Source organism: Gavia stellata, chromosome 5, assembly GCF_030936135.1.
Source record: "Gavia stellata isolate bGavSte3 chromosome 5, bGavSte3.hap2, whole genome shotgun sequence".
Classification (NCBI taxonomy): Eukaryota; Metazoa; Chordata; class Aves; order Gaviiformes; family Gaviidae; genus Gavia; species Gavia stellata.
In genome coordinates, this window is record NC_082598.1 from 16,207,018 (window position 1) to 16,224,085 (window position 17,068).

General features: G+C 34.6%; 1 protein-coding gene across 2 annotated transcripts in view; it reads right to left on the reverse strand.

Annotated features, from left to right (window-relative positions):
• Positions 1 to 1,545: 1,545 nt before the first annotated feature.
• The window catches only part of RAB28 (RAB28, member RAS oncogene family), a 66,127-nt gene continuing 50,604 nt past the window's right edge, over positions 1,546 to 17,068 (reverse strand). The window contains exons 5-7 of one of the 2 annotated variants that reach the window (XM_059817953.1): positions 12,704 to 12,807; positions 9,714 to 9,791; positions 1,546 to 2,290 (exon numbers count right to left, since the gene is read on the reverse strand). In XM_059817953.1, coding sequence (XP_059673936.1) covers positions 2,198 to 2,290; positions 9,714 to 9,791; positions 12,704 to 12,807 — 275 coding nt within the window. In that variant the 3' untranslated portion in view covers positions 1,546 to 2,197. Of the gene's footprint in view, positions 2,291 to 4,951; positions 5,015 to 9,713; positions 9,792 to 12,703; positions 12,808 to 17,068 lie in introns of those variants that run through there. The other variant, XM_059817954.1, reaches the window with a different exon arrangement.

Consider the following 17,068-nt stretch of genomic DNA (forward strand, 5'->3'; position numbering starts at 1 on the left):
GAAAACGGTGAAAAGATCAATGGGAATAAAACACAAAAGGATGTACAAGTCAAAGACAGCTAGAAAAACAGGCACTGAGAATAAAAGATTGTGATGAGACAGAGACATAAAGTCCATCTGTAAAATAGACTGGACTGGAACCTGTATCACAGCCTTCATACTGCAGGATTACCCCAAATGTAAAAGCGAAAGTTTTTTATTATTCAGTGTAATAATGGGCCTTGTGCATCCAGTTATGAAAAACATTTTCTTCTGAAAAGTAAGATTTCAGAAGTCTTTAAGAAAAAAACAGTTTGTTTTTTAACACCATGCTACGTATTACTTGGGAAGCAGGACTATGGAAGTTGACTCCCGTGCACTAGAGAAAGATGGCTCTAGCCATCTAGCTGAGCCAGGTCGTGCTCAGCTCCTCAGAGAGGAGGCAGTTCTCGTGAATACTTGAGCATACGGGCAGAGTTCAGGACGCAAACACACCAAGAAAACTGAGGGTTCAAAAAAAACTTACCATGTGCTTTGGAGCACATAAACTTGTAAACTTACCAGCTACTTCAGAAAAAACTGTTTCAACCAAAGTTCTCATCTGGTGGTAGTGGAAGATAGTTCACCTTTCAGTTGCATTTAACTACAAGGTAAAGCTATGCAGTGTGACACAAACTCCATGGGACAGAAGCAAGAATGCAGACTGTAACCAGAGAATAAATAATTTACTGCAAATTCACAGCTACCTTAGGGTAGAGTAATTTCTCAATATCTCAGCTTGTTTCTTAGAATTTCCCACATTTGAATAATAAAATATTAACACACTAAGTCATTATTGTGTAGTTATAAAACTAATGTATCAAGCTGCACGCTGAATGTTTTAAAAATGAACTTATCTTTTCAATGAACTTGGAATATACCATAATAATAACAAATAGCACATTTTTGCCATCTGCAATCTTTTTTTTTTAACATAGTTAAAATACTTTTACTATTTTATTAAACTATTAATGGTTTAATATTTCAAGCTATTAAGTACTTGCTTGAACAGCTTAATAGGAACACTCACTTGAAGGACCTTATCATTTCCACTTGTGATATACAAGCTTCCTTCACTCAGCCTCATTAATTTTCTAAATCTCAAAATGTTTTGTTGTACTTTAGAAGAAAACACATTCTAGAGTTAAAACAGGAAAAGATTTCTAGTTTGGACTCAAGTTGGCTTAATTTTTTTTTCTCTCCTTAGCTTTCTATTCAGATGTGCCAGCAGAGAACTGCATGTCTAAAAGGGACTGCTATTAAAAGGAAGAGAGGAGAAATGTGATGATCACAGAGCAGACAGCTTTTTATTTGTCATTTACTCTGAACTAGCAGGAAAAGAGTACCAGGCCAAAAGTCATTCAGTTAGTTATTAAAAATGACTGATCCTAATTGATCTATCAACAGTTTCTAATGCATGCTGAATATACCACTCAACATTTACAGCCCAAACTGTTGACTGAGGTTCATCCATATTCATGAAGACATACGAGCATATCTACTACTGCAAGAAGTAATGCTGATGTGGTAATAAAAATACACAAAAACGCTAGCATTTTTCAGAGCATCCATGGAGACAACTTGAGACTTCAGAAAAGTAACTATTTTTATATTACAGCTTTATTTCAAGCACTGTTTCTTACTGGATACAATTTATACATTTTGTACTATGTATATATATTAATGGAATAGTTTCCAAATTACCCCTAGATAAAATATATTACGTGCTTAAAATTATTCCAGCAATAGCTTTTTCAAGTTACATTTTGCTGAGTGTTAGTTCAGATCACAGGAGAAAAAAAAGAGAAAAAAAAATTAAAAATGCTTTGGCAAAATACCCTTCCATGGTGTTGTCTTTAAAAGGACTTCATCCATTTTTATTCCGGTATCAGTCAAATAGATAGGAGGAAACATATAAACGCAGTTATACTGCTTTATTTAAATATAATTTAAAAGAATATAGATCTTAATTTTTCAAAGTGTAGGGTGTCATGTTTGAATTTCGGCCAGTCAAAAAACTGCCTGCTGCTTCTCAACGCACAATGGTGCAACATGTTTTTGAAACCTCTAATTGCATTGTTGCAATGGACACTGTTAAAACAAAGTCCCTGGTAATCCCAGAGCCTGTGTCAAGGTAGGAGGACCGCCAAAGGTATCAAAACAGAGAAGAATAGCATGGTCATTGAACTGCACACATTGAGCTTCTAGCAGGATTAACGGTTCTTGTCACAGGCTCCTGACTGTAGTTGACAATATCTGCCTTCACCACCCTCTGTCGTAAAAGAAAACACAGTAACAATCAGAAAATATAATCTTCATGCTGGCAAAGCATTCAACAGATATTTTACGATGAGATATGAAGGGAAAATAGTTAGGTAAAACAGACGCTGTTTACGGGTTTTTTTCATTACCTTACAGAAAGTCTTATCAGGTGCTAATTCTCATTCTAAATACCAGTTTATCCACACTAAGCAGAAGGAAGTGCCTTGGTAGGTTTTCACAACACTACAAATGGAATATGACTTTTTTTGCAAAAGCAGTGAATACAGTTTTACTTCCATGAAAATTGTTTTGTATGGAAATAATAAAGCCATATTTGTTTACAAAGACTATGGCATGCATTCTTTAAGAATAACTGCCTAAATTGTAATTGGATATTGTACGTAAATTTGTCTTTCCGTCTTTACTCCAAGCACTTCACAGGAAAATACGGACAGAATTCAAAGCAAATTTCAAATACAACCATATTTCAAAAAAGCTTTGATAGGCAGACTGACTAAAGACTAAATTAACATAAAAAGAACCTCTGTATACCATAAATATTTATTTTCTAATACAGATCCAACAGATATTACCCATTCTATTTACAAAGCATTTGATAAGACAGTTGGTCTCTCCTACATGAGGAGAGGAAAATGAGATTCCAATTTTCTGTCCATTTCCATCTGAGGCAGCTATGTAACATTTTGAATACACAGCACTGACAGACCTTCCTAATACAGTAATATGAAGTATTTCAAAGTTTCGGTGAACTACCTGGTTATTAGAAAGACCATATAATTGTACACAGAGTTCCAAATTAATGTGTTAAGTATTACAAGTGCTTACAGACACAAAATATATTTTTCCAATAGAACTTACTGTAACAGTTGTTACTTTATGTAAAAGCAATGCAGCTTGAAAAAAAACCCCAAGTTTTCCATTAATACCTGAACTACTGCATTGAGCAGACTTTGCTCTGGCAGTTGGAAGTGTTGTGACGTTGGTTATCTTCTTCAGGATATTTCACTAGTTCTGCCCTGACAACATGCTGTTAATCATGTATCAACGTAATGGATAGAGGGCAAGGAGAAGAATGTAAAAAGAAAAGAGAAGGAAAAAAATTGAGAGATTGATCAGTAGTTGAAAAGAATGAATGAATGACATAAAAAGACTATGCAGAAGCAAAACAAATGTGCATTTCTTTTCAGGCCTTATGCTGATAGAAGAGCAACATGTCTAGCTGAAAGCGTCACTATGAGCATCAGGGCTGCTTCTCAAGCTTCTTCAAGGACATGCCCTTTCAAAGCACCAAAGTGAAATATTCATACATGCAATCAACTAAAGTGTATTAAAGCAAGAGAAGGGACAGTATAAAAAGGAAGGCAATTCAGTGGAAGAAAAGATGACAATGGCCTATTTCTTTAAGTCTAGTGTTCTTGAATATTACATTAGTCAGCTTCCTATCCACAATTGTATCAAGTGCATTAGATGTACACATGCATCTTTTCCATTACATAACTATCGCATTATAACTAAATGTATAATCAAAAACAGTGACATAAATTAACAACCTCACATCTAAGTGCTGCAAAGCTTTGATTTTTCTTTACTTCCTAGCAAAATAAAGGGCGCTCATTTTTCCCCTTAAAGACAAACAAAACTGTTGAAAGTTTTCTCACTATTAATACAGTGTTCATGGAAAGGGGAGAAAAATTCATAGAACAATTTCAGCAAAGAATTAACAGAGGAGGTAGGTCTGCTATGAAAGATACCCTAAACCAGTTTAATAATTTTTTTCTTAAATACTTTAACTTTTACACACCATATTTTCAAGGTTAAAATGAATGGATAAACTTAAAAATACTATTATTTTAAAGGAAACAATATATAAACTGGCTTATATGAATATATAAACAGCATATGTTAAAGACTACCTCTGTAAATAAAACCTATATGTCAAACAAGCAACAATAATTGAATTGGCTGGTAAGGGATCTGGATTTATTAGCTGCTGATGCACTCTTCTTGAGTTTAATTGATCACATGCATATTATCTTATCTAGTGGACAACACTCATGATTTACTGGACTCCTGGCCTGATGTTATCAAGAGAAAGGTTGCCAAATCCCATGTAAGGTGGTAGTAGGAGTTTTAGCATTAAACAGTGTTATCTGACCTCACAGGACCTAGTTTCTTCATACCAATCTTTTGATTAGAGTTGAGGAAACAAAAAAAAAAAAAACCACCATACTCTTGCAATCAGTAGGCAATTAATTGCTCCTCGAAATATTGGTCTAAATCCCATCCTGTAAACACAGGCAGGTTAGTGACCCATAGTTAGGCATGCTGTAGAAAGAAACTGACTATCATAAATGACTTGGATTTTCTAAAGGAATTTCATCTAAATAAGATTAAAAAAATACCACTGCAACATTTCTTTTATTAACTTCCTGGTAATTAAAAACTTGGGCTTCTTTGTATCAGTTTCTATGTCAGGCATATCATTGCCGTGGTTCAAACCACTGTCAATAATGAGAAATAACCTTTCTTGGTGCAGATGCTCCGAATTCCAGATCTGACTTATCTGCCAAACATTTTATTGCACAAAGCTGGCACACACACCCTAGTCTGCTGAACTGGCATTTAGTTAAAGAGAAAAACTACACACCACTTACAAAAATGCTAGCTCTTGCCAATGCCAAGAAACAAAGCTGTACCCCATGCAGTTTTTACACTACGGTTGAAAGTAAAAAATATAGAAAGAAAAACATTTGATTAGTAAAGGAGCTATTTCCTCAAATTTCATCAGACCCTTGCGATTTAAAAGGGAGAGTATTTTGAGGACTGAAAATAAGTCAGAATCTGCAATTTTCTTACTTTGGAACTGTTCCACTTCAAAAACATGCTCTACTTTCCAGTCACGCATAAAGAGTAATCTAGTTCTTTGTTTCACCGCAGTTTTGACCAAATAAAGGTTTGATTAACAGTCATCTCAGCATGTTAACAGACAAGGTTTAGTAGCTCTAGCTGAGATAGTTTAAAAACTTACCACCCCCAAATGTCTGTCCTATTCCTCTGCTGGAGATCACTGCTGCCAAAGGAGAGCTGGTGGAATGTAACGTGTACTTGCACCTCATCCGCTTCAGCACAAAGTCTGGCAGCTTCACTTAAAAACAACTTTCAGCAGCAGTTTAAGCTAAGCTGCTCAACTTCACCCTGATGCGGCCAAGGCACATGATCACCTTCCATTTTCTGATTCTGCTGTGGGAGTGATAAATTCCAGCAAAAGGGCAGTAACAAATAGCTTGCGTTGCATTAATATCTTAAACTGCTGCAGCTGTTTTCTAAAACAATGCATGGTAAATAATTCAATTTCTAAGGCTTGCTCTTGAGATGAATTAACAGAAGTTTTGCTGTTAATTCGAAGGGGACCAAGAACCCCATCCTCTTTTCACGAGAGCTTCTGCAGTTCTGCCAGTCATCAAAGTTTAAAAGTCACAAGTCAAGCCCCACAAATTCATACAAGTTAAAATAATGTGTTTGGGATCCCTATTACTTATTTCTAACCACCTGTGAGTCACTTCTAAGATCTTCCTAGTGACTGTGACAATTACAACTTATTTTAAACGCAAGAAATATTCTCTTCAGTCATAAAAACAAAAATGCAAGAAACAATTTTTAAGGAGTATTCCCAATATTAGACAATCAGTAATAATGAAGAAATGCATAATAACACATAATTCCCATATAACGTTTCACTGCTGGCATTTTACACAGACAGTATTTAATCTTATTCTTTGTTTTGTAGATTGAATTAAGATATTTGATGTTTTCTGACAAACATATTCAAGCAACAACCTTCTCATTTTTCAAAATGAGGAAACCTCACATTACACAAAATATGGAAAATTCAAAGATACAATGCAGTGTGTAAATAGTGCACATTTCTAAAAACTAAAATTAATTTTACTCTTTGGTCAAAAGTTAAACCTACGTCAACACTTGCATACTTACTGATTTAAGGGTGAGTCACACTATTGTACTTTTTAATTTGGTTTTTTATAGCTTTTATCTAGCATCCATCCATCCATCCATCTGTCTATCTACTTTTATAGTCCAATAGCTAGAGTATTACATGCCTAAAAATTTTAAGGAACACAGTCACATAACTGTTCCACTATTTAAGGAAGACCTGTGCTCATTTTACAGATGGTGGGAAAAAAAAAAAAAACCACCACCACACTAAGGAACCTGTACCTGTGATAAAAAAAGTCTGTGGTAAACCAGAAACCTAGTAATGGCAACATTATCTAACACCACCTCCTTCCAGCCAAGAGACCAGCTCCATGCTTTTGGGAAACAGCATCAACACATTACTTCAATTAGTCTTTTCCACTGCAGACTAATAAATTTCTCTCAAGAAATGTCCTTCATTCATCTTCCTGAGGATATGAAGGTTAAAGTTTTCCTTCTCCAATCTTATGTAGAGACTTTACCTTTCCTGTCTTAAAAAGTGACCATGGTATTTAGTTCCATGCAACAATGAACCTTAACATACAGCTAACAGACAGACACTCCAATACAATTACCATTGGTTTCTCACTGACGTAAATTTTGGCAATTCCTACGGCCCACGCAAAATAGCACTCTGAACGGAAGCAAACATTTTACTGGTAACAAAGAACTATTGCTTGTTTGGAACAGATTGAAACTAGGCTTGAATAGCAGAACCTTGCGAAGTCAGGCAGCTGCTTTCCAACTCTCACTCTTCAGCTACAGGCACAGCATAGCACCATATAGTGACTTCTGCTGTACCTGAACAGCAACAATGAAGTTTCTTTTCTGTCCACCTCCATTTACTGGCTTTGTTTCTGCTTTTGTTGTTGTTTTTTTGTTGTTGTTCTTGGGTTTTCGGGGGTTTTTTTTACTTTTTTATCACTATAATTTGGATTCACGTTAACAGTAATGTGTGGGCCACAGTGAGTATTTAATTTATGCATATTATCTATTTATAGGCTATTGCTACTGCCATTTGCGTAATATCAACTTTGTCTGATCCACATATTGCATATTCCATTGATCTGCTTAACAAAATTAAAAATTATAATTACAATACTGAAGTAGGAAGAAGCCTACTTAAAGCTGATACCAATTTGACATATAAAGTTATGTACTCTTGAGTTAGGGCTACGTAGAGGGTCTTACTTTAAAAACAACCTAAAAATAGATGATTTCTTTAGAAAACTACAATTTTCTGTATAACCCCATTTCTCATATTCTCTTTTTAAATTAAGGTATTTGTGTACCTATCTGAAAGCTTACACCTGAGTTACCGGAACACACCACACAGCACAGAGAGGTCTAAGAGTGATGTTCCAGTGCAAGCTGAACCACCAAAGAAAAAATAAAGAACTCTATGTGCTCAATTATTTATATGCAAATAATCATAGAGTGCAGAACAATAGACAGATGGTGCCTTAGTAGTAAAAGATCATTGAAAAGTCACAGTATTTCCCTACCTATAAATTACAGCTTTTCGAAGCTCCTCAGCTTTGCTTGTTAGATATGCATTATAAATATATTTTACCATTTTACTGTTTGCAATGCAGTTTTCTAGTCAACCACTTCAACACAGATTGTAAACACTGCTGTGGCAAAACGATTTCAGAAATTACATATTTATTGTATATTTCAAAAAGCAGGAGACCAAGCTTTACATAAGAAATATTTTGCCTTTCTTGTAAACAAACCTGTTCATTTATTTTGTGGCACTTGTTTAACATTGGTAGTAATTAGCAGTTCCATGATATCACACCACTAGAACAGCTACCTTTTGGTTCAATAAGTAAATTTAAAATAAGCATATTGTAATCTCAAATGTCATTATATAGTAAGGGTTGCCTCTGTAGTATAATCTTTGTTTTCGAGGTTTCTAAAACTGGGTTTGTATAAAATCTTTTTGGTTTAAACCTCTGCACACAGTCTTCCTGGCAGGAAAATTATTTTTAGAAGCAGAACTAGGAAGAAGGAGGTGGTAAGGGAAAAGGGGTTATAGTAGAAAACCTCTTGCTTGATTGTTTATTTGAACAACTAACACATTTTTGATCTCCTAACATTCACTGATAAAAACTAAGTGACTTCTAACTCTGGGAGATACAGTTAAGCAAGTACTCACATTTTAATTAATATAGGTATAGTTCAAATTTTTAAAAACGGTGAAAACATATTTTCCCCAATAATTCGTAAGGTCATGAAACAATGTTTTCATAGAGCTATTTTGCATACATCAGTTACTGAACAGCATGAACTGCAACAAAGCTCTGCTATAGTTCAGAGCACGACATGCAGCAGGGTTTTGCCACACGTTCACAGTGAAATCACTATATTCACATCCCTAACTCACTGCTAACCAATATAAGAGAATGGGGAACAAACTTCTTGATGACCTTCCCACCTATTGCTGGGAAACATTCTTCTCTCTCTCAGCCCTTTCTTACTGCAGAGGAAATGGCAGAAAACCCCGAAGATAACACTCATAACTCAAAGAACTAAACACAAAATGCAAGGGCAGAAACTACACAGCTCCTTTAGGGGGAGATATTTGGGACTGGTACAGAGAGAAAAATAATTGCAGATGCCAGGGAGCCGCTATAGCTACCTAAACGCGTGATTCCACAGGTCTGCCTGCTGTTGAGAATGGGTTTGCTGAACTAGAATAGGATTAATTTCTCATCTGCATATCAGAATAAAATGGGAAATAGTGACTAAAAAGTCAACATTCCTTCCCCGAGGCAGTCACTCACTACTGAGGAAAGTTTTCTTGTCCTATATTATACAGGCACACAATGAAAACTAAAATCTGAGATTAACCAAACACAGGATTTGACATAGTTAATTCCTGCCTCTGTGACTGACAAATAATACTTTTTCCTGTATGACTACAATGAAGATTGATTTAGAACATTTCCACTCACAGAAGCTTATGCCTTCTATCACTTAAATCTGTAGTGTTCTAAAATGAAATTTGCTTTTAAATAGGTAAGGAATTAAAAAAGAACAATTATCATAAAAACTGTATCTGACATCAATATACAGTAATGTATATATGAGTGTCTTCCATGATACCTGTATATGTATACATATAGGGAGGTTTTAATTTCTAAAACAATTTTTAGTACTGTTTTTAAACAAACAACTCTTAAACTAAAGATTTTTCCTAATTTTTTGAACATCCATTTTCTTGTTTCAGCAAGTTTATCATGATGGCTAAATAAAGAATTATTATATTAAAAAAAGCTACTGTGAAAGTCAATAATTGTCTTCAGAACAACAGATGCAGCTCGCTTTAAAGAACAGTTATTAATTTGCAATGAGATTATTTCTTTAATACTAAATAAAATGCTAAGAAAAAACATGTATTTGTGGAAAATCACCTGTGATTGTTCCAATTCTGCTTTGTTTAATTTGATGCCAAGTATGTCAGCAGCAATTCTCTGAAAACACAGGAAGACCTATGGAAAAAAAATAAATTGCATTTAAATGATTAAAAACAGACATCCTTGAGGTTCTTTCAAATATATCAAACCACTCTTGAACTGTAAACAATGAGATACAGAAAATTGTGACCTGTGCAAAACAGATCTGAAAATAACTTCATCTGGTACATTCAATTTTGTTTAAAAATTGGAGAAAATAACTCGACAATGGTACAAGAAATGAACAGTATGCTGGATTGTTAAGCAACACTTCTACTCTGCCTCCAGAGACCTAAGTTTAAACAAGCTTTTACACAACCCACCTCTCAAATACTACTCTCAGTGCTATAAAATATGAATAAGGGTATTCACTAATGTTTAGCACAAAAATATAGTGCCAGTGTATTGTGCAATAGATATGTAGGTTTCTGAAATTGAGAACAACAGAACTATGCATCAACATCACCAAAATCTCTACTGCATACGTTTAAAAAACATTAGCAATATGAAAGCCAAGTAATTACATGTTTGTTCTGAAGAGTCTTGCAAAACACTGAGTGTTATACTGAAGAGAAGTTATCTAGGAAACAAGCAAGATGGTGTACAGCATGCACCAGCCTAAGAGAGTTAGACTTAGGACATGGTTTGACAGATAGCATTGCTACCCCATGTTATCTTAAATAACTCCTTTACTTCATCTCAATCCAGTCCACCAATCTTACTGGTTAGGCAGCTGCATTTTAAATGGGATTAAAGAACACAACAGATGTTAAAGAGGAGCAGCTTAAGCTTGCAGTGCTGCTGAACACTGTATTATCAAGCTACACATTATATTTTATCTACAAGGCTATTTGACTGAGCTCACAATCTAAACTACTAACAAACATTGCTTTTCATCATGCAGCTGCCACCCCCAAAAGGTAAGGCCTGTGTAAGTGCTTTTAGTAATTTTAAATGAAAATTCAAAAAAAAATACCATTTACACAATCTCTTCTTACACCTGACATGGAAACCAGTAACAAATTAGTGGCACAACCAACAAGCCACGGTAGCTTCCAAAATAATTTCTCTTTCTCTACCTACTTGGTCTAGTACTGGTCTATTCTCCTAGCATTCACACAGCAAGAAAGGAAATCCTGAACTGGCTTACCTTTTCCAGAGACCTACTTTAACTCACATGAGGATCTCAGATGTACTGAGCTAGATCACCTGCCATGAGCATTTGTGCACAAAGCATCAGGCATAAGTTCAGTGCTTTAGTTATGCAATTTGATGGACAACGAGACAGTTAGCTATACTAAATTTTTCATAAAAGTTTTTCTCCCCTGAGGAGACTTTTGGGCTTTTCTATGTACATAAAATTATCTTTTGCAAATAAGTCTGTTGGAAAGATCCCAGGCAAACAAAACAAAACACTTCATTTATCTTAACTGAGTATTTAAGACTCCTCTAGCCTATATCCACAGTAGCAATGGATGGCCTCTTCTTAAATCACTGTCTAGGGTAAACACACCTGTGTCTTTCCTGCACAACTACACAAATACATGAAGATTTTGAAAGGCCAGTGTGCAGTATCAGTGAAAGAGTTAATTCAAATCTGTATTGAAACTAAACATGAACTACTGTAAACTATACCTCATACCTTCTTTCGTTAGTAGATATTTAAACAGAGATTTCTGGTTAATGCTTTCTAGGTATGTTCAGATTTACTTTTGTTTTTAAACCGTAAGTTAAAAAAACCTACAATTAGTATATATAGCGGGATGCTGCTGTAATTCATTAATCAATTAAAGATGTAATAAAGATTCCTTCATAATTTTTAATGTTAAATATATCAACCTTCTAAAAAGAACTGCTTTTTCTTCCTATTACCAAATCCCACAAAAATGTTGTTTCCTTGAGAAAGGAATACATTTTATCAGACGCACGCTTCATTGACCGAAGTATAATAAAATTTTTCTTCCATTTCTAGCATAAAAAGCTTGAATGTTCACACTTTAAACAAAAAATTATGCCAAAGATTTAACACAAACTATAAGGAGAATCAGGATTTACTGCATTTGTAACAGCAGTATTGTTAGACTTTACAGAATAACTATTATCTTATAAAATTAGGCAATCCAATGTAGAAGTTTCATCAAAGATCTTAAAACATGTGATTCCATTTGTGTTACAGAATTATACTTCCATATAATTGAACATAGTCTTACCATTCAATAACATAAAAATAAAGTAAATTATGTTGTCATAAATAGGAGACAGACACAGGACTGGTTTATGGGAATGACAAAGTCATTAGGCATGTGACAGAAATCAAGCAAAACAATACTGTGTGATTTAATTTGATTGATACAGTCAACTGAAAAGGAACCTTTTCTTCCACAGGCTTCCAACTAAAACAAATAACCCAGTTAGCTCAGAGTCAAAAGATTGTTCAAAAATGTGCTCTGCAAAGCATTACAAATACCAGAATGTTCAAATTCCAATGGACCTGCAGAGGAAGTGTCTCTCATGGCTCAGGACCCATATTGAAAACTTTGATCACAATAGGGTCTTGTGACATTATCAAATGTTGAAAGTTTCTATATTGATGGTCTATAGATGGGACCCCACCTGGATTGAAGGAATACATTTAACTACAGGCTGACAGCAGAGATCCAGCCGGTCTCAGTTCTCATGCTGATATATAAGCTAGACCATTTCCATATTAAAATCTATACCTCAAACTGCAAATCAGATGAGAAGCCACTGTAATTAATACAAAACATATATACTTATACAAAGATCTATTTTTCATGCAAGTAGGTAAGCAAAAAGGACCTGCCGCAGCCAAAGTTCTCAATGGTTTGATATGTGATAAAACTGCTTCATCATATCCCAGAATAACAGCTTTCTTAAAAAAAAAAAAAAAAAAAGACATTTACAAGGATTTTATTTTTCTTACTTACAGAATCTCCTGTCTTGGCTGACACGAAATGGCTACTGAAATTGTTTTCCTGACAAAATCGTTGGTGCTTGTCAACTTTCACTGTGCGCATATGCTCCAAGTCAACTAAAAATAAGTTGAAAAAAGGGAAAAATTACTACAGTGGAGCCAATTTAGTTACCTGCCTTAGAAATTATTCATCGGAAATACATCAGATGTAACATTTTCCTTTACATATATATGCAAATACGAGTTTCCTTCCTTTTATAATAATTTGCCAAAATAAAAATAACTAATTACCTCAGATTAATTTTATTTGCAAAACTAAAATGAAACCACAATTAAAATGATATGCTCAAATGCAACAAATTAATATCTGAAATAAAGGACAAATTTATTTCTGGATACACACAAGAAATTTGTAACAATTTACTGCTAACTACATACAAGAACCTGAACCAGAATTGAATTTTGCACATTCTGTTTGCAAGCATGATGCATATTGGAGATTCCAATGTAATCTAAACTTTTACAAAATAGAGTTCACCAAGCACATCTGAATCTACATATTTTTTCTAAATAAAAAAATGTAAATCAGTTATAAAGAATTTTATTGCAGAACATGGTAGAGCAAAAACATTCACTACAATAAAAAAAATGAACTGAGTAAAAACATTGATGCTTAGTTACTTGTATATGAAGTTTTCAATCCCACAAAGGTATGGTTCAGAAAATTAAAAACAGTAAAATGTATGTTTCGAGAGTCATACGCATTTTCATTTTTATCATTTTACAATCATTGGAAGCAGAGCAAAGCTTTTAAATGGTATTTTACGTTGAAAAGCACTGGTTGCTTCCAAAACAACATGGAACTCAAGTCTTGCACAGGTTTTATTGTGTACATTCCAGTTGCTCCAAATCTGATCCTAAGGTAACTGGAAACTATATTGAACAGTTTCTCTTTTTATTGCATTACAGTTCCTATAAGGGTGTTGACTCAATGCCGTCAAATTATAAGGCAAATATATTCAGAAGGATTTAAGGACAACCAGGCTCTTTGAGTCAATACAGGAAAAAAAAACTTAAACTGATTTCCTGAGGAAGGGACCCAACTGACTTGTAAAAACTTGTAAATTTGCAAATCTAGTAAGCCTGCATAATAGTGTCATTTGATTATCAGCTGAAAAAATGCTCCCCTACTACATAAAAGGCTTTATTTTAAAATGATATTGGAGGTCTTTAATTTGTAGGCTCTGGAGATTTTCTCTTAGAGAGTTTTAGTCTAACAGGGGATTCCTACACCCCATTTATACTGCTTACCTTGGTTAATGTGGAGTTTTTGCCACATATTACTGTTCCTTGCACATCAGTAAGGCCTTGTTTATAAGAACGGGCCTAAAAATCATCCAGTTACCACAGGCATTAATTTGTGAAGGACTAAAATACTAAGCTATTAACACTAATGTTTGTAGTACAGTTTTTCATAATACTAAACGTAGAATATATAGTTGCATAAAAAATAGGAAGAACAAATACATTGACTAAGGTAAAACCCAAAGTCGGTAACAATTTTGTTAAAAACTCATGCAGTCTACATAACAGCTACTTAACTTTTTTGTCTGAAAAACAACTACCAGAAGAGAGCCTCTGCTGAAACACTTTTAAGAATAAAATACAGTATACTGCCTAAACCACATAATTATTAACTATTATTTTTACTCTTTGCATATTAGCTTTAAGTGCAGCTTGGAAAACACAACAGTGAGATTACTCTTTTGGGAAAAATAAATATATTTTTTCTCTATTTTTATTCGATGCGCTCTTAAAAGGAACCTTAACCCCACCTCCAAATATCACTCATTGTATTCATTCAACTATACCCCAACTCCAAAAAACTACACATGATTACAATAAAAATAAATAAATAGATAGATAGATAGATAACATTTACACTGTATCCCTAAAAAAAAACATGCTTATGTAAGTCCATAAAGACAAGCTCACAAGTTACAATCTCTCTCAAACTCTTTTTCCCAGGAAGGAAACAATAGGGAGTGGAAGAACACAACAGCATGCTAAAAGGTTGATGAATTTTCAGGAATAAAATGCCACTGCCATATTGGAAATCATATCCTCAAATGCCTCCTCTTTTCTATTTGAAGAAACATCAAGAATAATATATGGTCAGTGAAGCATATACTTTCTCTACAGTAGAGAAATTAAAAGCACACAAGAACCTGGAATCTAACAGACTGGAAGTGAAAATCAAGGTGAAATTATGTTTCTGAATGTTGTGTAATTCTCAGTCCCTCTCCCCACTTACAAATATTTCACCTTGCGCCTTCTGAATTATGGGCAGTCTGCTGCGAACTGTATGGTTACTGTTATGCTAGATAACTGCCAGGTAACTGTCCATGTGAATGCTCTCAGCCCACAGTAAATGTAAGGCAATTCATGTTACATTAGCTGTCAATGAAAGAGGGTACAGTTTTAGTACAAGAAAAGGGATTCAAGCGTTAATAAATATTTAACTATAAAAAGTTGCAGTTTGCAGTCAATGAAAGACGACTATGCTAACTCATATTACTTTGCACTGCCACAGGCTAAGGGCACAATCATAGTTAGTTACTGAAGATCAGCTAAAATAAAGTGAATAGTTACACTCCAGTCCTTTTTTCTGAACATCTGACATTGGTCAGCTCGACAGGCAGAATTCTTAGCACACCAGGAGATAAGTCTTGTCCAGATTTTATTTAGACATCACAGCAAAAAGACTTTAAGGAGGGATTTGGAGGAGAAAAATGATTTTCTAAAAAGACGTTTATAAGGAATTCAGGGACTTTCTATAAAGAAAACTAACAGCTGGCCAACGTGGGCTGGTTTGATGAGCCAATTAACAGCAGGAATAGATATCTTGGGATGAAGGATGATACTAGAATGCACTTAAGCCATGAAAAGTTTAAAGGCAAAAACAAATAAGTGTTGGATAGAAAGAAAGAGAATCAGATACATAAATATAGTTTGATTTTACAAAGCAGGAAAATGATCTTGCAGAATGTTCTAAATTACTAGATAACATCACATGGGCCAAGAAAAAGGAATTACTGAAATTAAGATGCAAAATAAGAACATTTTAACTGTGGTAATGGTTATAATAGGCCATATCTAACAAAGGTCTCAAAGAAAGAATCTTCAAGATTTGGACACACATCAAATACAAATATTTAGGGTAAGGCCCAAAGCAAAGTTTACGTGCCAGATGGTACAGTCATCCTCCTCATCTGAAATGAATGACAAAGACAACAGCAAGGGAGAATTAATAGGTCCATTTTTACCAAGTAGCATTTAAATTGATGCCTAGAAATTCACAATAGGATGTCTAAAGGAGACATACAAGATTTTAGTTTGAAAAGTGAAAAGAGATTTAACTATTTGCAAACAGTAAATCTCTAAAGCACACAAATGTTACAAACCAGTACTTTGGATTAACCGCTTGGATACAAACTCTGCTATCTACATTAATAAATTATGTCTTCTCATCATGAAAAGCTAAAGCAACCCAGAGATGTGTAAATTTTACAGAACGCAGTGAGAGCATTTCTTTGATCTATCATTTCTAAAATTCTAAAGGTCGTAAAAATAGGGCCAACAGGAATTGCAGTTGAAGTCAGCAAAGCAATAGTTAAAATGTCAAAGGAGTACAAGACCATTGCTAATTCCTTGACTATACAAGAACCACTTAGTATATTTGCATTAAATGGAATACTTAAATAAACCACATGAAAAGTGAAATTAGGAGAAGCAGAGGGACATCACGAGCAATGGGAGAGAGAGAGATAGGTCATAGTATTGTTTTCCTGATTGACCTGATGAGGGCAGAAAAAGGGGCTCATCAGCCCCCAAAAGTCATTTTGAAGTCCCTTTCTAAGAAAAAAGCATCCACAATATGGGCTGCTGCCATTGGCTCATTTTTATGCCTGAAATACACACTAAAAAGCTCATGTGACAACTACAAAAAAAACCCCATGCTTGCCAGATATTCTCCAAAAATTTTCTCCATTGTCTTAGTTGTCGTCTTCTGCAACTCTTTTTCTAACTAAGTAGTCAAGAGCTCAACCTTCTGTTTCTCTGGAATCAAACCAAACATTCACCTTTAAGTTTGTCTGGTGTGAAGATTCATTTCAATTAAAGCTAGCAAGACAAATTGCTGCTCCGTAACTAACAGATCTATACGTGTTTGTATGTACAGGTATCCCATAAAGACACTGGAACAACAAAAATAGGAACAAAAATTAGGAACTTCGGGAATTCAGACATGACTTCCACCAAGCCAGACAGATCCAAGTAAAAAAATCTCACCTCATAGAGGAAACCAGCATAGATCAGT